At 55.8% G+C, this 25,136-nt stretch overlaps 1 protein-coding gene across 16 annotated transcripts in view; it reads left to right on the top strand.

Moving 5' to 3' along the window:
* The window catches only part of Nphp4 (nephrocystin 4), an 88,496-nt gene that overhangs the window by 26,984 nt on the left and 36,376 nt on the right, over window positions 1–25,136 (top strand). For 13 of the 16 annotated variants that reach the window (XR_010042880.1, XR_010042878.1, XR_010042879.1 and 10 more), the window contains exons 7-11: window positions 2,315–2,451; window positions 6,099–6,280; window positions 6,784–6,910; window positions 15,590–15,772; window positions 22,742–22,889. Coding sequence is in view for 12 of the 16 variants with exons in the window: in XM_063235377.1 (XP_063091447.1) it covers window positions 2,315–2,451; window positions 6,099–6,280; window positions 6,784–6,910; window positions 15,590–15,772; window positions 22,742–22,889 (777 nt within the window). In the remaining 4 variants the exon portion in view is untranslated. Of the gene's footprint in view, window positions 1–2,314; window positions 2,452–3,738; window positions 3,828–6,098; window positions 6,281–6,783; window positions 6,911–9,730; window positions 10,132–15,589; window positions 15,773–22,741; window positions 22,890–25,136 lie in introns of those variants that run through there. The other 3 variants (XM_063235384.1, XM_063235386.1, XM_063235385.1) reach the window with 3 other exon arrangements.

Below are 25,136 nucleotides of genomic sequence, written 5' to 3'. Positions count from 1 at the left end.
ATCCCTGGAACCCTGGGAGAGCAGCCTGGTGTTCAGATGGGACCCTGTGTGAGAGAAGCAGGAAGGAGCAGGGCTGGGTCTCAGCTCTTAGCCCTGGAGCACTGGTTTTCAGAAGCGGTGGAGACCTGGTCGGTGGTTCCTTGTGGGTTGTCTGACCTCTCCAAACCTCTGTTATTTGCTTTTCCCCTGTAAAATGGGGACAGGAAGAGGGCTGCTAACAGGAAAAAACAGAGAAAGAGAAAAGGAGATGGATCACTAAAGCCCTCGCCTCTGGCACTCCGTGCACACTCAGCCAGCATGAGCTCTGCTCTCACCGTGGAAGTTCTGTTTTATGTTCAGCTTTATGTCCACGTGTCCTTCGACAGTATATCTGGGAAACTCTTGATTTTTTTCTGGTCACCCATGTAGAGAGGACTCAGCTCTGACCAGCTCTTCTTCCCTCAGTCTCAGAAGGTCGCAGTTTCTTGAAGGAGGGTATGCTTGGGACCCACATGTTCTGCCCCAGAGCTGCCGTGCACAGAGGAGGCTCCTGTGTGGCAATGCTGCGTCTGCCCGGACCTCTGGGCCTCCAGGATTGAGGGGGCTCTGCGCACTGCAGCTGTGCACCCTCAGCCTGGGTGACACGTTGATCCCAGCTACAGAGGAGGCTGGCTGCTGTCTCCCCTGAGGTTGGCAAAGCCTTCCCTGCTGGTGATGTGGATGCCAAGCGAAAGGTGCTGGGCATCGTGGTCAGTTCCTCCTGTGATGTCCAGCAGGCAGCGGCCATGAGCTGCTTGACATCTTCGGATCTTTCAGGGGTGTCCCAGGAGTCCAGCGTTGCTGGTGGAAAGTGGCGGAAACCTGAATGGTGCACTGGGAAGGTCCAGGGTACAAAGGCTGAGAGGGAAGGGCGCTGAGCCCAGGAGGAGCATGTGCCAGGTCTCAGCAGGCATGCACAGGCCTGGAGCCCTGCCACCTACTCACAGGGTGGCTCATTGTGTCCCCGAAGCGCCTCGTGTCTGCTGGGGACCTACGTCTTTCACGGCTCTGGGCAGCAATGCTGCTGGGGTCCGGCAGAGGGTTCTTCAGAAAGTGCACACAGCCTGTCTGTACAGGAGCAGCCACCCTGCCGGCGTGTGCGGCACAGGTCAGGGAGCTCCCGGCCAAAATGCTGAGGTGGTGCCCGGAGGATGCCCACATCCGCCCTTGGCTGTGAGCAGAGTAGCTTCACTTGCAGAGAGAAAGGCTCCATGTGTGCTCTCTCTCCCCGCCCCCTCGCCCCTCGCTCACCCCTCCCGCTTCCCTCCGCCCAGGTTCTCCCAGGGCTGTGCTCTGCTGTGAGGCTTTTGGCCCACCGTAGGGCCTCAGGAGCTGGACACTGTCCCAGGGAATGGCCCTGCCACCATGGAGCCTCTGCCCTTGCTGCGTGGGGCTGTGACCACCACCCGGCTGCTCTGTTGGCCCCGTCTGCGGTGGGCAGTGCCTCTGCTGTGTAAGACTCGCTTCAGGCTTCTGTTCGGCCATCCCATGTGACTGGGCTTTGTGCTCATAATGTATCCATCTCTACCCTCTGCACCGCTGTTCTGCGGGCAGCTCCATGGCACTTGGACATGACACCGGCTGTCTGTCTGTCGTCTGTAGAAACAGAGGCAGACTTCCTTCCGGCCCAAGCCTGACCCTTGCTGGTGCGCAGCTGGCAGCTGTTTTCCTGGCATTGAGCACCAGCTCCACCAATCTTTGCTTTAACTTTGGAGCTGGCTTTAAAAAATCTGCACCTTTGTACCCGGATGTAGAAATAATCTCAAGAAATGTAGGGAGAGAGGGAGAGAGAGAGATGAACAGGAGGCTGGAGCGTGGGGTGCCCGGGGACAGCTGCTGGCTCTGCCTCCCTGACAGCACTGGGTCATACCTCTCTGCCTCGGTTTCTCCCCGAGCTCTCCCTGCCCTCAGGGCCTCAGGAAGCACTTCTGGATCAGGGCCAGCTGTTTTGTTGTGGTGCCAGCCATGTCTGAGTTTACACGTGTGACCACGTGTGGCGATGCCATGTGCGTGTTCCCAGGTGGTTCACGGTGAGCCTAGTTCGGTAGGAAATGGCATCTTTGGATCTGTCCTTGCTACAGGGAAGGAAGTGACGGAGGGAAGCCACGCTGCAGGACACAGGTGCTGTTCTGCCCTCCGTAACCTGTGGTCACTGAGTTGCTCAGAGTGTGGTTGGGGTTGAGTTTGGGTGAGAATCCCGCCTGAGAATACGTTTAGGTGGCTCTGGGGTGTCTCTGAGCTGCTGCCTGTGTCCCCATCTCAGGACCCTGTCACTCCAGCCCTCTTGCTGTTGCAGGTGACGCCCTCCGGAAGCCCCGCCTTCAGAAGACCACCACGTGGCACCTGGATGATGTCTTCTTCACCTTGTACCCCTCCCTGGAGAAGTTTGAGGAGGAGCTTCTGGGACTCCTGGCTGATGACCACGCCCAGGAGGTACCATCCCCTGCGTCCCCTGAGAGGGGACTTCTCCCTGCAGGGAGGGGTGCCGGAGGGCGGGGCTGGGCAGTGTATTCCAGGTGACCTAGTCCTGTCTCTCCCTTTTTTTCCTGGGCTTTTTGCCCCTGAAGTGGTGCATCAAGGAGGTCTTGGAGGATCCCTTCCCTGCCGTGGCCGAGCCCCCTACAAATCCCGCAGCCTGTGCCGCCTTCCGCAGCAGGGAAGGTGATCTTAGCCTGAGACAGGGAGTTTGATAGATCACAAAGCAGCCTCCTGTAAAAGGAGATGATGTAGTCGGTGTGGCAGTGCTCAGCTGTAATCTGTGCACTTGGGGAAGTTGAGGCAGGAGGATTGCAGGTCAACCCAGCTTGGGCAACTTAGACTTAGTTCAGTGCAGTGGCCCTGGGTTCAATAAAAAATTAAAAAGAAATAAATTATGTCACCAATTGGGCTTGGAGAGACTTGTAAGATACATCTATGGGGGACATTTTCGGGAGCACCTGGATGCCTAGTTTCTGTGAAAAGTGCTGCTGCCTCCCCTGACACTCGGGCTCTGCAGTCCGGTGTGGATGCAGTCCTTGGTCTCCTCACTGGAGCTCCCCCTGGGGATTTGTCCCGTGCCCCTGGAAGGTGGGGTTTACCCGCCCGTTCGGTGGGATGTTGGAGTGGCCCACAGTGAGGACCACATGTGCCACGCACGCACAGGGCTCACTGTGCACGAGGGACGCCCTGAGGCTCCTCTGGGTCCTGTCCTGGCTTGTACGCCTTCAGACCCCACAAGGAGGTCACTGCCAAGCGCTTGTCCCTGTCACTCTCGGGGTTCTCTGGGAAGCCCCTGCAGGACCTGTCCTGGTCTGTCCTGCTGTCCCTGGTACTGTCAGAACTGGCCCTGTGGCCGTGTGGCCCAGGAGCACGAGGTGTGCCGTGCACAGCCTCCCCACCTCCGTCTGGCCTGGCCTTGCTGTTGTGGGAAGAAGGGGCAGTCACGTCCCGGTCTTGCTCTGAGCACCTGGCCACCAGAATGTGAGCGTGGGTACTCTGCCTCTGTCCCCTCCTGGGATCACAGAACTCACTTCTTTTCTTTCTTTCTTTCTTTTTTTTTTTTTTTTTTTTTTTGAGACGGAGTTTTACAGTTCGGTTTAGGCCGGTCTTGGCTCACTACGTAGTCCAGGCTGGCCTTGAACTCAAAGCTACCCTCCCGCCTCAGTCTCCAAGCGCTGGGGTTACAGGTGTGCACCACCATTCCCACAGGGCCTTCACTTTTGAAACACAAAGGAAGCTGCTTTGCCACAGAGGTTTGAGAGGCCGCCTGGCCTCGCCCTGCCGGCCACATCGCTGAAGGTGTGCAAAGCAGCCTGGTGGTGCCCAGATGGGTGAGCTCCCAGCCGTCCTGCTCCTGCTCTGCCCAGGCCCTGCCGGCAGCCTCCCTGTCCTGTGCCCTCTAGAAGCCCCTTGCACAGTGTAAGCTTGCTGCCATGCCCTTCCTGGGCAAAGCCAGGCTTTTTCTTATGTCACCTCTGTGCCCAGTGCCGTGTTGGCTGCTCGGCAGCAGCATGTGTGTCCCTGCCTCTGTGGCTAGGGTCTGCCACCTGTCTGTCTTCCTTGGAGAGAGCCGCTGGCAGGTCAGTGGGGCTGGCTGTTGCCTACTGGGGCCACAGCCTTTGTCTATGGGGTGGATCTCCTGCCTCTGCTGGCTTTGTCTGGGACAATCCCAAATTTAATGCAGCAGAGGCCAGAAAATGTCCCTCTGGGGGTTTCTGCCTCCAGTCCTGGGCCTGTCTCTGGGAGATCTGTCCCGGCTGCCGCTGGAGGCTGACCTGGACCAGACAGATGGTCATCTCCGCTGGATTCTGGCTGAAGTACTCGGGTCTCACCCACTTGGCATGGCCCCCAGGCCGGGCAGAGCTGGTGGGGCCCAGTGGCTGGGTGTCCTGCCTTGGCCCAAGGCCTTGAGGCTGCTGTGTGCCTTTTCTGTTGGTGGCTGTGCTGAGGTTTGCTGCTTTTGCTCTTTGCCCGTGGGGGAACAAGGATCTTCTGATGAAGTGTGGGTCTCCTGGCTTCTTGCAGGAGCCCAGAGGACAGCTCTGTCCACTCTGTGGTCCCCTACATTGCTTGGAAGTGCATGTCCAGCAGGCTGTCTCTTCCTTGTTTGAAACCCTCTGTTGGTCCTGGTCTGTGTTGTCTTTGGGCTGAAATCCGTCCTTGTGGTCCTTTTGTGTGGGACACGGGAGACGGGGTCTCTGTGGGCCCTGAACGTACACCAAACAGGCCCCTGGGCTGCCTCACCTGGTTCCCTGGTGCTGGGTCCATCTCTGCCTTGCAACCTGTGATTTTTTTCCCAGTGTGCTTCCTGCAGATCTGTGTATGACACCGTAAAGTTTCAGGTCCCGTGTACCCCTTCTGTCCTGCGGGGCAGGTCCCCGGCCCTCCCCACTGGGCCCCTTCACTGACACTGTCACCCCTTCAGCACTTCCCTGGAGCGCTCAGCATCCTCTTTGTGCAGGGCTGACCCTCGGTCTCCCCTCCTGAGTGTCAGGCCCGTGGGGACAGGGACTGTTCCGTCCCCTGCGCTCTGGGGTGGGCGTTACCAGTGTTTGCACTGCAGCGCTGTGAGATTCAGTGTCAGCTGCGCCCCACACTGGCCTGTGGGTCACCAGGTTATTGCTCACGTGTTCATGAACCAGTGGACCTTTTGTTCCCTCCCCTCTTGACGATGTGGTTTTCCCTCGTGGTTCCGTTCCAGGTGACAAGCCAGGCGGAGAGCGGGGCAGAGTCGGTGGCAGCCTGCATGTTCTCCGTGCTTTTCCTGCTGTGTTCTCATTTTGCAGAGCAGATTGTGTGAGGGCAGAGAAGTCTGGGAGCCTCACTGTTGAATCTTACAGATTCCCGTAAATAACCTTGTCGCGTGTTTTAGCAGCCTTTGTGTTTCTGCGACTGTCCAGCTGCAGGACACTCAGTTATCTACAGTTTTGTTTTCATTATCCGAAGACTTACAGGGCTGCCTCTCGATCCTTTCAGTTTGATTAATGGACGGTGCAGAACACTGCAGGACTCCGAGATCATTTGGCAAAGATCACATAATTTAATAAACACTGATATCCTGGAGGGGCAGCCCCGCTCTGTGTTAGAGTGCCTGTTCATTTTCCGTTAAGATGAAACACTTTAATATCCGGCCATCACTTTGGGGCAGATTCCGTTTTTATTGGTTTGCGACTCACTGCTAAGCTGGGGCCTCCTGCTTCTGCTCCTCCCACGTCTCAAGTCTCCCCGTGGACAGGGTTGAAAGCCGGTGAGCTCCCTCTGGGATGCCTCCCTGCCCTCATAGCCTCTCGCAGGGAGACCCGAGCCCAAGCCAGGAAAGCCCAGTGAGCTTGGTGGTGGCGACCCCCGGGGATGCGCTGTGGAGCGGGCCGTGCTGGGAGGGAAATACCAGGATTTCCAGGAAGTGCCCCGCGGCTGCCCACAGCCCCTGGGCCATGGTCTTGCTTTTGCTTGGACTCTGACGCTAAGCATCACCTTGTCCAGAGAGGCCTGTGACTTCCTCCTTGGCTCCTGCCCTCTGCCTGTTTGCTCCCTGGAGCTTCTCCAGAGACCCTGCTGCCCTGAGGTGCAGTGCTCACTCCGTCCACCCTGTGCCCCTGCAGGAGGGTGGCCCGCTGGATGGTGGTGCCCTGGAGGTCCTGGAGCGGCGCCTGCAAGTGGGTGTGCACAACGGCCTGGGCTTCGTACAGAGGCCGCAGGTGGTGGTGCTGGTGCCCGAGATGGACGTGGCCTTGACGCGCTCAGCCAGTTTCAGCAGGAAAGTCAGTTCCTCCTCCAGGACCAGGTATTCTCTGGGGGTCCCCATGTGGCACGGGCAGGGATGTGCAAGGGTCACGGCAAGAGGAGGCTGCCCACCTCCAACCAGCTGCGCTCTCCCCTCGAGCTCTTCTGTCACGCCCATCTGTGCAAGCCTCAGGGTTGTACGCTTGGTCAACCCTGTGTGTGGTGTGGGCTGCCACAGCTGTGAGTTTGCATTCTGGCTGCTGAGGGTCCGAGGTGCCCCCGTGTGTCCAGTCAGGTGTACCCTAGAACCGCAGCATACTGAAGACAGGGAGCCCTGCTTGCTTAATCTGGGGTTGCCACACTGTGCTCTCCTGTGATGCGGGCAGAACTCAGTCCCTAGGGACCAGCTGTGACACGTCTTGGGGACGCCGTCCCATCCTGCAGGCTGACCCTGGCCCTGCGGAACAGGTGTTGATTGAGACACTTGAGAGGGAAGCACTGGTTTGGGGACTCCCTGGGCCAGGTGCTGACCCTAAGGTGCCCTGGTTTGTGTTTCTGATCCAGCTCTGGAAACCAGGCTCTGGTTTTGCGAAGCCGCCTGCGACTCCCCGAGATGGTCAGTCACCCTGCGTTCGCCATTGTCTTCCAGCTGGAGTACGTGTTCCGCGGCCCTTCAGGCGTGGACAGCAACGTGAGCAGCAGTGCCCTGTCCCCAGGTCTCCCCGGGGTGGGGGTCCCGGGTGTCAGGCGTGGACAGAGTGGGTGTTAGCACTCTCTCCCAGTAAAGGCTTGGGCGTGGTGGTACACAATTGTAATCCCGCGACTCTGGGAGGCTGAGGCAGGAAGATTATAAGTTTGAGTTCAGCTTGGACAATTTAGTGATTTTAGTGAGACCTTCTCTTAAAAACAATTAAAAATGAACCGGGGCTGGGGATGTAATTCTGTACTGGGACCTGGTTCAATGTCCAGTGCTGCAAAAATAAAAAAAAAAAAAAAACAAAGTCATAGCAAGTGTAGCATATGATTCTAGAAAACACCATCTTAGAGTTCAGGACTGATACTGACACACCCTGAGTGCATTAATTCATAATTACTGGATCGATAGTTATTTTGAAAAAGTGAGACCATTTGAGTGTGCTTTTCTTATGACGCTGCACGTCGTAAAGCCTGACTCTGGTAGATGGCTAGAGTGACCGTCATGTGAACCTGATTATTACTAGGAGCAGGGATTCACAGAGGAAACAGAATATGTGGACGGATGGATTATTTGGTAAACTCAGCTCATGTTGTGCTTATGACTCAGCTTTCTGTTTTAAAATCTCAGTATCGTTTTAGCACGTGTCATGCAGGAAGGCTGGGGAGATGTCCCGTCCCTGGGGACAGCTCGGGGGAGGGTGCTGGTTGGGGGTGGGGCGCTGGGCATCCTGTCCAGAGTTTCCCTTGTGGCCACGCCTCCAGCCTTTGAGATTCTGAGTCCTGGTCAGGGACACGGTCCCTGCAGCACCAGGTGTTCTGGGCACCAAATCATCTCTGTGAAGCTTCATTCCCCGTCCTGCTGCATTTATTTCTAGAAATTTCATTTATAACGCTACCGTGTGTGGATGTGCTGGGTGGGTGGCACCTGACACTTGGGCATGCATGGTGGGTGTTCCAGGTGCTGCTGTTGGCGTTGGGCCTGCGGGGCACAGGGGCTGCGGGCGCTCTCTGTCACTCTGGACTCTCTCTGTGAACCGGGGCTGCCCCCAGGTGTTAATTATCGGTTCCTCTTGTGTGTGGAGCCTGAGGGCGGAAACGAACCCAGAGTCCTGTGTGACTTCATTAGCGCTTTTTAGCTCCGTTGGGATCCTTTGTCAGGCCCCACAGAACCCTGGGAACATGTCACAGCCCATCAGTTCTTCCGGATGTGGCCCCCGATTGTCCCCCGGAACCGGGTTCCACGTACTGTCATGGAGCAAGCTTCCTTCAGCGCGGCCTGGGGAGGAGCGGTTCCCAGGGAAGTGATTTTCCCCAGAGATCCCCGCTGCGTGTGACATGGAGTAGGGCGGGCCCAGCGGTTAGCAGTGAGCCCTGTGCCGGGCACCCGGGGCAGCAGGTTTGGATGTTGGAGAAGAAAGTGATTCCAGTGGTGCCAGCCCGGGCTGTCGTCCCTTTTCAGAGAGCTAGCTGAGGTGACGGTGGGATCACAAGCCCCAGCCATCCGATGGCCGCTCTGCAGGCTCGGAGGGGCGTCCAGAGGGGGCGCGTCACATCGCTGGGCTTCTGGTCTCCTTGTTCTTTAAGGGCGGTTGTCTGCGGTGAGATGGGAGCCCTTCAAGTGTGTTTATGCATCCAGGATGCAAATCTGCTTCTCATCCCTTTAGGGACCTCTTCCTCCTCCTCTTCTCCTCTTCTTCCTCCTCTCCTCCTTTTCCCTCTCCCTCTCCTCCTTTTTTTCTCCTTCCTCTTCCTCTTCCTCTCCTCCTCCTCCTCTTTCTTCTTCCTCGTCTTTGTCTTTGCCTTAGCCTTCATCTTCATCTTCTTGTCTGTTTTTTTTTTTTTTGGTACCAGTGATCAAACTCAGGACCTTGAGATTGCCAGGCAGGTGCATTGCCGCTGAGCTAAATCCCTAGCCTGTGGGACTTCTTAGGTTGGAAATTGTAGACAAACATGGGCCAGGCAGTGCCCTAACCCCAGGCAGCACCCCAGTTCTCACCTTCCTGGGCTGTCTGCTTTCTGTCTCGCCACAGCCCTTTGAGTTGCTCTGACGCACGTTCTGGGCCTAACTTGGTTTCCTCCACAAACACTTTGGCGTATGCTTTTATTATTTACTTATTGTGAGCAAGGTTTTGCTGTGTAGCCCAGGCTGGCTTTGAACTCACAGCGACCCTCCTGCTTTAGCGTCCTGAGTTCTGGGATGATGGGAGGGTCTTACTGTGCCCTGCTGGCATGCGCATTTTTAAAAATACTTTTTTATTCTAGAAAATGTCAAACATAAACACAGGTGGAGAGAAACACTGTCACCCCATGTCCCTGGCACCAGCCTCAGCTTGCTGCACAGGGCTGGCCTGGTCACTGCTGCTTCTCCTGATCGTTTCAGAGTACGCCCTGGACCGAGTGATGGGTGTGCTCGGCACATGGCTGTGCATACCACGATTGCACCCAGAACACAAAAGAAGTTTCTCGAGCTCATCAGATACCCAGTGAGCTCGGGTGGACAGCACTTGTCTTCTGTTGTTAGAAGTGGACGGTGCAAAATGGCACCCTGTTCTGGAAACGGACCTCTGTTAACACGTCTTGCAGCCCGAGCTGTGCCCCAGGTTGGATCCCAGGTTGGGAGAACCAGGGAGCGGCTTCCTGCAGGCCCTGCCTCCCGTGCTGTGACCTCTTCCGCTCTCCCTTCTCCCCTGGGTCAAGCACAGCTGGTCCTCATTTGCCGCTCTTAGAGGCGAGGCTGTTTCTGAAATCAGCGCTGTTATTAAACGGCCCTTTGGGATCCACCTTGCGAATGGGCTGCAGGTTTGCAGCCTTTAGTTGGTTCGGAGCCTCTCACAGCTCAGGGAAAAGCGAGGAAGCACAGGCCCTGTGCAGGGCGTGTGTGCCCCCAAGAATCCTGCGCCTCTGTCGTTGGCCATCTTTACCTGCCGGTGTGGACCTGATGACCTCTGCCTTCTTGTCCAGCCGTGTGGCCCCCTGGGGGGCATCTTGTATCCATGGAGTCGGCAGGAAGCCGAGGACTTTGTCTCTGGGAGCAGGCAGGCTGGGTGGTTCTGGGAGCAGGTGACCCCGAGCCTGTCCCCCGCACGGCCCTGCCCCTTCACCTGCACACGTGCCTTGCCTTGGGTGCATCAGTGGAGACTCATGGTTCCTAGAAACAGAAACTGGACCCAGGTCAGCTTGGGCGACAGTGAGGCCCTCGGTGGGCTCCCATACCAGGTGCAGCAGAGAGGGATCTGGGCGCAGGAATTTCTGGGCAATCTGTGCTTAAACTAACACCCCCCCTTCCTCCCAGCTGTGCCAAGAGAGTGCCAGAGGTGAGCCCTGGCTGTTGTGCCGCCCCCTGGGTGCCTGGCTTCTCCATCCCCCTGGAAGTCCTGCTCGTCCCCCTCGGGTCCTGCTGTCTTTGCAGCCACTGTTCAGGGCCTCAGCACCTCACCAGTTTTCCCTGGCTGCTGTGACAAATTGTCACCCGCCCCATGTCTCTCAGGTCTGGAGGCCCAAGGCTGCCTGCCTTGCCTGGGCTGAGCACAAGGTGGCAGCAGGCAGGGCTCTGGCCTGGCCTTTCCTGCCCCTCCAGCTCCTTGGCCTGGGGCCACCTGCTGGGGTTACCGGGAGACAGTGCTGGTGCTCCCAAGGGTTGGTGGCACTGAGTGTCCCCGCCGCCCGTGGTCCGTGGCCTGTGGCCTGGCTGGTCTTCCCTCTGGCTGTCCCCGGAAGCGGGAAGGGCTCTTTGCAGTGCGAATTGGTGCTTCCCCGACACCGCTGGCACTGAGTTCTCAGGCACGTGTTCCCGAATGGCAGCAGCTTTTTTTTGCATAGTTGGGGAACAAATTCTGGGGCAAACACGTGGAGTAGGAATGTTTGTTATCGCTTTATGTGGCCTACTTTCTTAACTCCGCTGCTCATAAAAATGGCATATGGGGCTTCATATTTCCTTAGACCTTTTATTTGCCGTGGTGTCAAATGACAGTGGCTCTGTTTGCCTTCTCCACCTTTGCTGTCCTGTCCCCTTCCTGTGTGTGTGGTGTGCCTGTGTGTCTTCCTTGGTGACCCCAGCGCAGCCGTCCCCTGCAGCTTGGGTGCCCCCGTCAGTGCTTCTGTCCCCCGTCCGTGTCCCTGTTCTCACCCAGCCCTTGGTGGCGTTTCTCCCCCAGGGCAGGACCGAGCCCAGGGCCTTGGGTTGTGTTGATGCCCATGGCTAGTCTCTGTGAGCCTGGAACTGGTCCCCCTCTCTTTGGTTTTTATGATTTTATTGTCTTTAATACCAGTCTCCTTCCTTTTAAAAATGGTACAGATTTCTAGATGTCTCCTGGTTTAGACGTCTCTGTTTCCTCCTGATTATTCCTGGCTGGAACGACATGGGAGTGAAGCTGTCGCCTCCTCCGGGCTTCTCATCCGGGGCACTGGGCACATGATGTCCATTAGAGGACATCTGACTGGCTGCGCCGGCAGTCTCTAGGGGCCTCACGAGTGTCCCCCAGGTGACTCCTCCACACCCTACCCAGAAGAGGGGCACCCAGCCCAGTATGCCCTGCGTGCCCCCAAGGGCCACCATCCTTCTGATGGACAGGGAGCAGACTGGGCACCATCGAACGTGTTCAGTCACTGTCTATAATCATGATGCCTGGTTAGCCCAGGTATGGCAGGGTAGATCCCTTCAGGCTGCCCCAGGGTCCGTGTGCGCCCCTCCGGCTTGTCCTGTTCTTGGAGCCCTTGCTGTGTGGCATAGCAGGGTGCCCAGGGGCACCTGATGGTGTCCCTGTTCTTGACTGGGCACCTGCTGTTCCTCCAAGGAGCTGTGGTGACTCACGCTGTACCTTTAAAAGCTCCCATTTTATTTCTGTAGCAGTTTTAGATTTGCAGAAGGACTGTAACACTTGTGAGGGTTCCCATGCACACGCACGCTCAGGTCCTCGGCCAGCTTTACTGGTGTGTGTGTTTGTCACCACCGATGACCGGGCTGAGGGTCAGTGTGAACCGCATCCGTGGTTCTCTGGCGTCTCCCTCCCTGTGCCTGCTTCTCCCTGGGATGGCGCCTGCCTGGCTGTTGCGTCCCCTTCCACTCCCCTGGTCAGAGACGCTTGCTGGCCGTCCTTGTTTTCTGGTGGACAGAGCTAGGAGAGGCTGGACATGTGGACATGGACCCACCGCACCCCAGGCTCCTAACCTCCGGTCCCTTCCTCAGGGCTCAGCGTCTGCACCGCTGCAGAGAGAACCCAGCTGCAGGCCCATCACTGCCACTGTCACTGACACCGCCACTGTCCCCACACTTAGGTTTAGAATTTTGGGGGTCTCAGGGTGGTCTCTCCACAGCTGGCCATGGAGCCCGGAGGCCTTGCCTCGCCTCCCCCACCTGGGGCTGAGGTATGGTCTGGGGTGTCGGTCCCCATGTGTGAAGTCAGGCCCTAGACCTGCAGGTGGGCCCTTCTGTCACCATGTCCACTTCGAGTTACGTCCTCCCCTGTTCTTAATGCTCGCTTCACCGGTCTGCCTGCCGCCCGTCTGTCCATCTGCCGCGGCGTGGAGCCTGGGCCTGGTCTGACGGTCCCTTCACCCCCGTTGCCTGTTTGCCTGGAGTACCTGCTATGGAGGACCCACTCTGTGTCCCAGGCCTCGAAGCTTCCTTTCTGGGCTGCCCCCTCCTGTTTGTCGCCAGGGTGGATCTAAACACGGGTGCTGTGTGGGGCTGGCCCGTCCGCCCCTCTGTGTGGACTGGGAGCCGCTGTCTCCCTGTCCTGTGGCCATCGGGTTCCCAGCACCACTCGCCCCCTAGGGACAAGGGGCTTCTCCTCTCTGTGCTGTTTGCAATGTGGCACTCTGTCCCTTGTGGGTGTTTGCTGCACTGGGTTTCTGTTTTGCTTTTGTGGATCATCGTTTTTAGTATCTTAAAGCTAGGCCAGGGCACAGGAGAAAAAGCTCGTGCAGAAACCCGCAGACACTGAGGTGCACACTGTAGCACCCATTCTCAGTTGTCCCCAAATTCATTAACTGTGGTCAGAGCCTTTGGGGACCCTGAGAGTTCCCTGGGGCCATCCTGCCAATGCCCACGACGGTGGCTCACAGTGAGCTTCCTCCTACACTTCCAGGGCCATGGGAAGCTTCTGCTGGCCCGGTTCAGGGTGTCTGCTCAGGCCGGGCTCCTCAGAGGAGCAGGCTGGTCCCTGGCCTGTGGCTGTTGGTCCCCTCTCTGCCCTGGTGGGTCCCTGGCCCTTCCGTCTGCTCCGTCTCCCATCTCCCTCTGTCCTGTGTGTGCAGCTTCTGCTCAGATCCCGGCGTGATCTTATCTCTCCATGCATTGAGCTTCCGGGCACTGGGATGGCAGATCTTTCATGCTCCCTTGCCCACCTCAGGGGCCCTGGATTGTAGTATCTCCTAGACCCAGGCAGTTTCTGCTGTAGCTTTGCCTGCATCTTGATATTAATCTGTTTTTTTCCTTTGAGACAAAGTCTCAGTTTGAGGCCCAGGCCGGCCTTGAGCTCCTGGGCTCAAGCCACCCTCCTGCCTCAGCCTCCTGAGTAGCTGGGATTACAGGTGTGGGCCACTGTGCTGGCAAGGTGAGCTCACGGATGGGCGGAGCCCGCTGAACACCTGCTCCCACTCTGCCCACAGTCCTGGGTGCACTGAGCCTTTTCCTTGTCCCCGAAGGCTCTGGGAGGTCCTGTCTGCCCAGAGTCCCTGTATCCAGAGTGCAGGCTAACGCTGGCAGGGGGCATCATCCCGCCGGGTCCCAGGGAGAGAGGGTCTCGCTTTGCTAAACCTGCACAGCATGGAGTGAGGAGAAATGGACGCTCATGTAACTGACAGACACTTCACAGAGGAGATCGATACCTGCTGAGGACAAAGGAACCCACAAGGACTGAGAGGGTGGGAAACGAGGTGTCTGAACCACCTCATCTGAACACTGAAGCCAGGAGTTGCACAGATAGCCTCACAGCTCAGCGGCATGGTTTATTTTTGACCCTGTGATAAGCTTGTTTTTTTCACAGATGGCTGTTTGCAAAGGTGGCTTTGATGCTGCTGAGTCCTGAAGTGGATTCGGTGACCAGTTTTCCCTGATACTGTCATTTTAGTGTGGTGGGCAAACTCACAATCCCAGCCCTAGTAGGGAGGCTGAGGCAGGAAGATCGCCTTGAGTTGAAGGCTAGGCTGGGGTAGGTAGCACAACTTTGTCTCAGAAAACAAAAACAAAAACAGAAACAAGTCAGCAGGTTCGTATCCAGCATTGTGTGGTCCTCAGGCACAGCTCAGCACCTTTCTGACCTTCCGCAGCCGGTGGCTGGGCCAGAGGCTCATCGCTGCCAACACTGAGGGTGGTTCAGGGTCCTGAACCTCGGCTCCTGCTTCTTATGACTCTGCACGTTCTTTCAGGCCCGAGGTTTTCTCACCGAGCGGGCAGAGCATGAAATCCCGGTGTGTCCCCTCAGGGCACAAATGTGGTGCCATCCAGCCTGTGATGTCCCGTGCAGCCGTGGTGATGGTCAGCCTGGGCCTGCTGCAGGGGACAGCTGGTTCTCGGTCTAGCTGAGCGGCAGGGGAGCACCTCGAAGCCGTGGGTTTTCACTGCAGTGGACACAAGGCAATCAGAGGAGGGCATCAGCACTGGGGTATCTGGAAGGGGCTGCCTGCTGTGGTCCGGCAGCCCTGGGCACATGAGTCTGGGCTTCTCCGGGTGTCTTTCTTCCTTGAGGATGACCCTGGGCTGGTCCCAGGCATCTCTGGGCTGCTTCTCTCCTTCTAGGCCACCCCTTCCTGCGGCCACAGCTGCCCAGGTTTGTGCTCTCTGGTGGCAGTTAAGTGGCTTGTCTGAGCGCCCTCGGGTGCCATTGCTGGCTGCGGCTCCCTGGCTGCTCCGGCTGTGAGGGCCAGGCCGGTCTGCAGGACTCTTTGTCCCAGCTTGTGCTGCCCTTGGCGGCTGTCTGAATTCACTCTGCCTACCGAGGGCCACAGAGGCATCACAGGACCGAGGGCCCTGTCACCTCCGAAGCCCTCTGCCAGGTGTAAACCACAGTGCTCAGCGCTGGGCCGAGGGACAGTCTGGTCTCCGACACAGACCTGAGCTCAGCTGTAGTCTCCCCACCACTCAGAAAAACATGCATGGATAAATGGGGCGACCTTAAAAGACTGCTGAGTCAAGACCTGGCTCGGCCCTTGTGGAAGGGGCTCTCTTCTCATCTGTGGCTGCCCAGGGGTCCCTCTGGGTCCCCTCCTGTCATGGGACCAGTGATGGAGCCAGGGAAGGAGCAGCACAGTAGCCTGCACCTCACTGACCTCTGATGTTGGGGAGTCACACTGAGGAATCGAATGTTTAGGGTTTGTGCCAACAGCCCTAGAATACACCCCCTCCCTCCCTACACCCCAGGAAAGTGCTGTCCTAGGTGGTGTCCTGATGGATTTGAGGAGGAGTTGCTATGGCAGATGCATCCTCGAGAGAACAGGAGACAGCTGTGCTGGACATGGAGGGCGGGGAGCCGTGGCCCCCTTGAACCAGAGAAGGGTGGGAAGGGGCCCTGGTTAGACTTCGGGGCTGCTGCCGGGTCTCCTGCCTCAGTTCCTTATGTAAAATGGGGCTGGTGGCCTGCCCCTGGCTCCCGGGCTCTGGGTGAATTTTCCATGTCTGCCGCCTTCCTGGTGGTTTCCTGATAACTCACATTCGATTTCCTTTCTCTGACTCCAGGCAGCATCCGTCTCGTCTTTGTCCAACCTGGCGAGCATGCGCATGGTCCGCTGGGCTGTCTGGAACCCTGAACTGGACGCCAGTGATGGAAGGGTCACCTTGCCCCTGCAGGGTGGGCCCGGGCCCAGCCCCTCACGCTGCCTGGTCTATAAGGCGCCCTCAGACAGCAGGAGCTCCGAGGAGGTAATGTGATGCTTCTGATGTCCACCTGGATGTGCCCCGGAAAGGCAGAGAGGATGGCCGCGTCCTAGTCAGATACAGACTGATCACGGCCCTGTTCCCCCTGGAGACCTTTCGAGCCTGGGCGGTGGCCTCTGGGGCCCCGGTCAGGCAGGTGGGCTGTGTGGCATGAGCCGTCAGCCCCTCGCCCCCTGCCTGTGTGTGTGACCTGTCAGTCACCTGTGTGGCCCTCGCTCTGTCAGCTGTATGGACGCAGGTCCGTGGCAGAAATCCCCAGGTTTTGAGAAACATTCTGAAATGAACATTCCCACACTGCAACCTGGAAAGCAGGGAGAGTCGGGCAGGCGAAGCTGCGTGTGGGCATCGCGTCCCCGGGCTGCCCCTGCCCAGGGGGGCCTTGGAGGGTCATTCTCCGATGATCGAGGCCCGCTGTGTCCTGGCTGTGTGCGGGTCCGTCCTGGTGCTCTGAGCGGTAGTGGGGTCCCCGCAGTCCTTCCCGGTGTCAGCAGAGCACTGGGCCTTTTAGCCCTCTGTTACCTTTCTGAGGGAGGCTGTACCTGCTATTTCGGTGTGTCACTTCTGTGCTGACTCTGGCAACAGATATTATTTTCAGTGTTGTTATTTACGATCTGAGCGATGCTTTGGGGACCCGAGGAGAGGATCAGCTGACGGCGCAGCTTTTCTCTAAGAAATGTCTCTCATTATGGGACCGTGTTTTGCTGCTTCCCACATGGTCTGGCTGGGGCCCTTATTAGAAAATAGCCTCCAGAAATCCTGAGGCCATCGCCACCCTGCCTGCCCCCTTCCTGTGTGTGTGTGCATGTGTCTTGGCTGGTCATGCGGGTCCTGCCTTTTTTTGTAATTGTGCAGACTGTGTGTGGCACAAGTGTGCAAAGGTGTGCCTGTCCCTTGGACACCAGCATGCCCAGCACTGCCGTTTGCCGTGGGCAGCACCACGCCTGCACTGCGGTCTCTCAGCCCCAGTCCCTCTCAGGGTTGGGCAGCATCCCTGCAGGGCTGCTTTGTGCTCTGAGAGGACCTGCAGCAGCTCGGGCCTGTGTCATCTTTCTGCCACGGACGCCCCCAGTTGTGACAGTCACAGTGTACATAGACACTGCCTCGTGTCTCTTGGGGGACAGAGTTGCCCCAGGGAGAGGATCACTGGCCTAAATGGAAAATCCGGCAGGTGACACTGGTGTCCTGGCCTCCGTGGGCTCTGCATGGTGAAGCACGGCCTCTGCGTGTTTCCCAGTCAGCACAGACCTGCTGGGAGCCTGGGTGTCCTCACCTCTGCCCGGCCAGGTGACCCAGTCATCTGTCTGGTCCTGTGTCCATCTAGTGACCTTTCATTGAGCACCTGCAAGTTCCCAGGGGTCGTGGAGTTAACGGGTGGGCGGCAGTGGCACAGATTAAGAAAAGCACAAAGGTTATAAATATCCCCAGTCTTTGGCTAAAGAGATTTTAGGGTTTATGTCGCTAATGATTATTTTATTGTTGTTTACTGGGAAACAAAGTGACACATCATGATTATGTTTTCTTTTTAAATAACTCCTGCCTTTTTTCCCCTGAGCAAATGATTGTCTGCTTTGTCAAAATAATTTGTGTCTCTAGAAACTGCTGCTTTCAATTCTTCACTGTGACTTAGGATATTTACCTTTGTTTTCCAGATAATATGCTTTGATTGTGCTTTCATACTTTACCAATTTTGGACATTACAGACTGACTTCCAGTAGTGAGAGTGGGCCCCTAACTCTCTCCACACCACCCCTCGCTGGTGGGCCTTGATTTGGCTCAGGAAGCGTGCAGTAAGGCAGGGCTGGCTGGGCAATCCAGAGGCCCCGGAATGGAGGGGACCCCGGGAGGAGCTCAGGAGCGGCTGCAGCAGCTGACAGAACCCGGGCTCTTCCCAGGCTGCAGGCATGTAGCTCTGACCCCAAAGGGCAGGCCAAGGGGTTTGAGCCCTGCACTGTGGGCAGATATGGTCAGTCTCAGAGCTGCCCGCGGGAGGAGCATGTTCAGGACAGACCTGTGGGCACTGCGCCGGCTTTAGGGACGCACATCCGCTGCTCACAGGAGGCTGCTCAGAAACTGCAGCCCGGACCCCCAGTCTGCGGTTCCTCCTCAGGGGATTTAAAGCAGCCTCAGCCTCTCCTAAGGTGACATCCGAGATGTTCATAACGCAGTCTAAAGTTAACCGGCAGGCAGAGAGTCTGGGAAACCTGCACTTGTTGGGAAAAGACGTTTAACATGCATCAGCACTGAGGTCACACAGTGTCGGAACTGCTGGACAAAGACATTAAGCAGCCATTATAAAAATGCTTTTGTAAGTAAGAACATTCAAGAAGCGCCTTGAAACAAATGGAAGGATGGAAAGTCTTAATACAGAGGCAAAAGATATAAAAATGAATGGCGTGGAATGTTTAGAATTGAAAATAAAGTAACCAAAATTAAAAATTCGCTGCGGAGGGTCCAAGCAGGGTGGTGATGGCAGGAACACCAGTGGACCTGGAGGTGAATCCATGGCATGAGTCCAGCTGGAAAGCAGAGAAGACTGATTGGAAGACAGTGGACAGAGCGCCCTGCGGGGCAGGACCGAAAGACTGACCCCGTGTCCGCGGCGTCCCAGGAGAACAGAAGGCCTGTGGTGTGGGACAGAATATGCAAGGAAGCAATCAGACAAGGATTGTTTGGCAAAACTCATGAACTTCCAGATCCAAGAAGTTGAGTCAACACCAAAGAGAAATGTGGAGCTCCAGGCCTAGACATGCGCGGACTCCTGGAACCCGAAGGCAAGGGAAGTAATCGTGAAAACAGCCAGGGGAAAAGGAGCAGTGCTCCAGAGAATGGGTCACCCAGGTGCCGTGGATTCTTTGTCAGGAGCCTCGAGGCTGGAAGGACGCGGGGAACATTTAAAAGGCAGGAGCAGGAAGCCCTGGACCCCAGAGTGCCGACCCCAGAGACTCACAGCAGGGCAGGGTTACACAAAGACCTGCACGGTGTGGGAACGAGAATCCATCCACCACCGGCCCCTTCTGAAGGAGCTGCTGGAGGGGTTTCTTCAGCTAGAAGCAGGGCATGCAGTCGGAAATAGGGGTGTGGAGCCTCAGAAGTGATGAGGAGGGAGAGCATTCTTTTGTTCTCGAGTCCTATTCTTCGTTTGTCTTTTGAGACAGGGTCTTGCTGTGCAGTCCAGGCTGGCCTCAGACTCCTGGCAGTCCTCCTGTCTCAGCTTCCTCCATGCTGGGGTTACGGATGCGTGTCACCACCTCTGGCAGGAATTTATATTTAAAACCTAAAGCGGCCACCAAAATAAGATATGAAGAGAGAGTTAAATGTCAAACAGGTAGATAAAATGAGAATTAAAAAGAGGACTGCCTTGGTTACTTTTCTCTCATTGCTCTGACAAACTCCGCGACGCCCAGAATGAGGGAAGGAAAGGCTTGTTTAGCTCACAGTGTGTGGAGGTTTCAGTCCATAATCCGCTGGCTCCGAGGCAGGGTGGCACATGGCAGGGGAGAAACGGTTCATGCTGGTGGAGCAGATACCAGAAGCAACAAGAGCAAAAGGGCAGAAGGGAGGAGCAGGCCTCTTTCCCTCTCTTGTATTGTTCAGAGGCTGCCCCAGGGCGGCTGCAACACTCACACGGCCAGGGCAGCACTGAATCAGCACAAACTCTAGATTCAGCCGCCTTTGAAAGCCACCCCCCGACCCACGAGTACATGAGGCTTTGGGGGACATCAAGATACAAACTGTAACAAAGACAGACGGGACACGAGATGAAAAACTGGAAGCAAATAGTCATAAAATGGTGGTCCTGAATCCAAAGTACTAATAATTACATCTAAGTGTCAGTTGTCTAAACATCCCCTTGAAGTCAGAGATCGTCAGACTGCATGAAAAGGAAGCTTTTTATTTTAAATATAACCACGTAGCTAGGTGTGGTGGCACATATCTGTACTCTCAGCTCTCAAGAGGCTGAGGCAGGAGGAGGGCCTCAAGTCTGAGGTCAGCCTGGGGTTTCCTAGTGAGTTCAAGGCCAGACAGAGCCACGTAGCAAGACAAACCACAAAGAAACATACATACATAAATAAATACAACCATGTAGGTTAAAAGCAAAGAATAGAAAGCATTTCACTTACACATTACAGAGAATTGAGGGACCACGTGGATAGCATGCAAAGTGGACTTGGAGTCAGAGAAGTTTCGAGAAACTGAGAGAGACATCACAGCTGCTGAAAGACACGGTGGCCTGGAGACATCACGGTGCGGACAGTGTTTGTGTTCCGCAGAGACCTTCAGAGTATGCAGAGCAGACCTGTGGAAGCCAACAGAGGAACGGAGAAATCCGCTGTTGAGGCTGGAGACTTTGCCGCTCCTTCCTAAGTAGCCAGAAACCTCGAGGGGCGGAGAAGACTGGAGGACGTCCTCCTCCAGCTGAATCCGGCCGTCATTCGCTGGTGCTCTACGTACCAGCAGCAGAATAGGCTTCCCAAGTCCATGAGGAACGGTCACCGGGATAGACACATCCCAGGCATAAAGCCAGTGACAATCTAACGAGAATTGAAACCATTCAAGGTATAACCTGGTCACAGTGGAATTAAACTAAAATCATTAACAATAACAATATAAGGATTATTAAACATCCAGTACTCGGGAGGCTGAGGCAGGAGAATTGCCCTGAGTTTGAGGCCATCCTGGGCTACGGAGTGAATTCAAGGCCACCTTGAACTACACAGCAAGACCTTGTTCCACAAAACAGAAGAGAGACAACAAGCAAACAAAAAATTACCAAGCAGTACGTTTGTAAATAATCCGTAAGTCTAAGAGGAAACCTCCAGAGAAAACGCACGGTGGACTGATCTAAACAGAAATGGAGACACGGCACGGGGAGTGTGTAAGGTGCGTCCTGGCTTGGACAGAGCCTTGCAGCGCCAAGTCCTTTTACTGGAACAAAAACCTTCGATCAATCTAATCTTCTGCCTTTAGAACCTGGAAAAGCAAAGTAAACCTAAAGCAAGAAGAAAAGTCAATAGTCAAGAGCAGAAACCTCTGAAATTAAAAACAGAGACACAGTGGATTAAAAAACAGAAAAAAGTGAAACAGAAAACCCGATTCTTTGAAAAGAGCTGTCAAGCTGATGAGCTTCTAACGAAACGAGAACACAAATCGCAGTGCTCGGAACGGAAGACTCGGGGCTGTGTAGCCCACACCGCGAGGCCGTGAGCAGCTCTGCCGGGGTCCAGGGACGGCGGGAAATCACTGTCATCTGTCCACGGCCGGAATTCACCCCAAATAGGCAGGCAAGCCGTCATTTCTGTAACCATGATGGAAGTGTAATTCATTGTTTAAAACCTCGAAGGGAAATAAATATCAGGCCTAATCACCTTGCGCTCTGCTAGACATTTAAAGGGAGACAACGTCTGTTTTACACGGTTTCTTCCAGAAAACAGAAGAGGCCGGTGAGCTCCCAGTTCATCCACAAGGCTGATGTTACCTTGGTCAAAACCAGCGTGTCCGGGGAAGCAGAGCCCGGGACTCACTGCTGTCGTGCTTAAACGGGACCTTGGCAGGTCGAGTTGAATGACTTATAAAATGAGTAACATGGGGTGAGTGCTGGGGTCCCCTGCAAGACGGCGCTGTGTTTCCCGTTGTCTGTTTGGGAGCCCACAGCCGTCCTTCACCAAAGACAGGGCCTCGGGTGAAACTCAGCTTCCCTCGTGAGAACAACTCGTACAAAATGAGGCTCGAGACACGCAGCCACTGAGCCCTGGAGAGCCATCCTCTGCCACACCGCCACCTCCTGTGGGTTAGGGATCAGAGACCAGAATAATGGGGAGACTATAGTCTGCTCCTGGGGAAGGAGCTGCAGAGAGGAATGGAATAGTTCAGAAGTAAATCACAGTGTGTGCGTTTCTTATACAACTGAATAGACAACATTATAATTAAATATGCCTGAACGGTCTCACCTTAGAGAAATGAAGAATGGGCTTCACTCAGGAATCTTTGTGTCCAGTTCACTATAGCTGTGTTTATAGTTACTGACCTGGCCAGAACCCCGCTCCTCCTAACGGGTGGTGAACAGGAGCCAGCACTACACCCGCACAGTGGAGTACTACTCAGCAGTGAAAAGGAGCGTGCTATCATTATGTGGGTGACCGCTTGGGTGACCTCCTCTGCACCACGTTGAGAGAAAGACACAGTCTCGAAAGTCATACGTTGTAGCTGGGGTGTGGTTGCCCGTGCCTGTAATTCCAGCTCCTCATGAGGGTGAGGCGGGATGATTTCAAGTTCCAGCTCAGCCTCGGTGGCTTGGTGAGACAGCTTGTCTCAAAATAAAGTGTGAAGAAGGCCAGGGGATATAGCTCAGCGGTGGGGCACTTGCCTAATGTGCTCCAGGACGTGGGTTGTTTCCAGAACAAAAAGAGTTCTGTGTTTATAAACCTTACAGTTTTGTTTGCACATTGTCACCAACACCAAACTGAGGTACTGGACGAGCTGGTGGTGCCTGCAGGGCTGGGGGGTGGGGGTGGGCATGGGGTGTGGCCACTGAGTGCCCCCAGCTCAAGGGGTGGCACCACCTGAATCCTGACTGGTGCTGGTTGCTCTGCATCTGTGCCTGTGTTCAAACCCATAGAACACAAAATTTATTTTTTTTTTCTTTTTTTTTAAATTTTTATATTTAAGAACACAAAATTTAAAGTCCGTTTTCCATGTTAATTAAGAAGCTAAACGTAGTGGGACTTATTAAACAGATTTAAAATGTATTTCTATTCGGATTAATTCCATTCTGGAATAGCCCATATGAGCTGGGATTTTAATGCCACAGTGGATCGTTTTTACCCTGGATTAATAAGTCTTTGGGCTCACTGATCATCTGAGAATGCGTGGCCTGGGCTGGCTGCTGTGTTGGCTGCTGAGTCCCTGCGGTGGCCGAGGCAAGGTGGCCTCAGGGCTCCTTTGGCTCTGTTGCAGGTGAAGCAAGTGGAGGCAGGGACGGTGCATTTCCGGTTCTCGCTGAGCCCCGAGGAGCGCCTGGACAGCCCTGCAGTGCACACCCAGGCGCCCCGGTCGGAGCCTCGCCCCTGCAAGAGGCCCCCCACGCCCGCCTCGCCCCCCACAGGTGAGCCTACCCACAGCTGGGGCTGGGTTCCCAAGCACGTGGCGGTGTGAGGTGCCCTCTTCCTGTGGGAAAACCCAGAGGGCCTTGATTGGAATCAGTAGGTTGACTTTTCCCTGAGTTGGACGGGGTGATAAAGCCTGGCCCCGAGCTCTGTCACCTGTGCCCCACAGGGCTGTGAGGACCTCGAGGCCAGCTCAGCTTGGCACTATGCGAAGCGTCTCTGGCTCACCTGGACACAGGGTTTGTGACTAGGGACCTGGGGCTCGAAGGTGTGGTTTTATGGAGGAGATTCAGGCTGGGGTGTGAGCCGAGGGACCGCGCTGGTGCCCAGGATGGAGATGGACACGCAGGAGTGTGGGTGCGGAGAGCCGCGGCTGGCTGTTCCCTGGGGTTGGGAGCCTGAGCTGTGGTGACGGAGATGTGGGGGAAGGTGGCCTTGGAGCCACCTCGCAGGCCATGCCCCCCTCCTGGGCTCAGGAGCCCTCCTGGCAAGGGAGGTGCCGACTTCAGCCACGGGGTCACCCTGGCCTTCTGGCAGGTCCAGATGGGCACATGGGGAAGGGCAGCATCAGTTTCAGTGCCTGGTCCGGGCAGGACACGCCCACTTTCCTGGCTGTGGCTCGAGTCCTGGCACAGAGGAGCCCGTGACTCTCTCCCTGTGTGTGATTCTCTTCAGGGGTTGGGACTGTAGTTTGCAGAAACTGATCTGGGTGAACTGAACTTTCTGGGGGCCCAGAGCTTGGTGTACTGACCTCTCTTTACCTGATCTGGGATTTTCTGGGCTCGCTGAGAATATTCAGGTCCCCAAACTTAGGTGGATTGCTTCGGGACAGACCACACCCTGGTGGGTTCCCTCCCTTCATCGAAGCAGAGGCTCTGAAGGCTTTAACTGCCGCTTTTCGGTGCTTGTATTTTATGTGTATCTGACGGTCCCCTGATTCTGTTTCCCCTCACTGTGCGCCTCGTGCATAAGGGGGGAACTGCGGTGTGGCTCAATTGTCTGCTCGCGTGGGTGGCAGGCACCTTTCCGCCAGCGTCATTTCAGATGCAGTGTAAACTCCGTTAACATCCTCGTGTGCTAATTCTGGTGTCATTGGCAGCTTCCATCCTGTTTTTAATGCACACATACTGCTCCTGTCTGTGGGGTGCGGGGTGGTGGCCCACACTCATGGTCCTCAGATCACTGAGATCCAGAGTCAGTGCGCAGACCCCAGCGTTACCTGTCTACACTGACAGTCCTGTCTTCTGATACGTCACCGTTAACTGCATCCCCACTGTGCGACAGCACCCCAGAGCTTAGTTCTCCTACCTCACTCTCACCTGGTACCCGAGACACCCCCTCCCCATGTTGCAGAAATGTGGGATCGAGCCGGATGGGAGAGCCAAGGAACTTAGAAGGCAGACGGCTTTATGTGCACTGGCGGGCTGACGGGAATCTCAGGTCCACGCCATCATCCCCACCTTGGGGTTAATAAAACACTTACACACGTTAACAGGAAGTACTAACAAGGCTGGCAACGGCACCTTCGCTAGCTGGGTGCACACCGTCTTGACGTACGTTGCTAGGCCGGATCGGCTGGGTGTGGACCGCCAGGAGGTTCTGGGGACCGGGTTGGGAGTGGTCACTGGATGACCACAGGGTACAGTCAGCTGTCTGGAAGCAGGACATTCAGCCCTGGTTTCACAGCATGCACAGAATAAATTCCAGATGCATTAAAAGAATCCCCAAACTTCAGAAAATTTAAATTTAACATTAGAGTAGAAAGAAGAGAGATTATAGAAAAAGTTCTTCCAAATCAATATGAGGTAGATGTGGAAGAAAGAAAAAATGAGCAGAGGCTGGGAAGAGAAAAACCGGAGTTGTAAACCAGAGCACGGAATAAGCCTTTGAGTGTGCTGTGTCCGTAGGGATCAGGAAAATGCAAATACGGTGAGAAATCGTGCCCCTCCCCCTCCCAAGCCCCGCCTTCCAGGGGTGCAAAGACTGGAGAGGTAGGTTGTGTGCGTGTGTACGCGTGTGTGTGCAAGTGTGTGTGTGTGTGTGTGTGTGTGTGTGTGTGTGTGTGTGCGCGCGCGCACGCGCGGTGGTCAGCTCGTACTGCAGCCTGCAGTGCATGTCCAGCACCGCTGTAATAACTGCTTCAAACTCTTCAAGGTCAGGGATTCAGAGCACTGCTGCTCCCAGCCGTCGGTGAACAGGCTGATTTATGAGCTGGGTGTGGTGGGACACACCTGTAATCCCAGCCC

This window comes from Cavia porcellus, unplaced genomic scaffold (assembly GCF_034190915.1).
Source record: "Cavia porcellus strain 051 isolate PalLab524CR breed Dunkin Hartley unplaced genomic scaffold, mCavPor4.1 scaffold_25, whole genome shotgun sequence".
NCBI lineage: Eukaryota > Metazoa > Chordata > Mammalia > Rodentia > Caviidae > Cavia > Cavia porcellus.
This window is presented reverse-complemented; position numbering and strand designations above follow the sequence as displayed.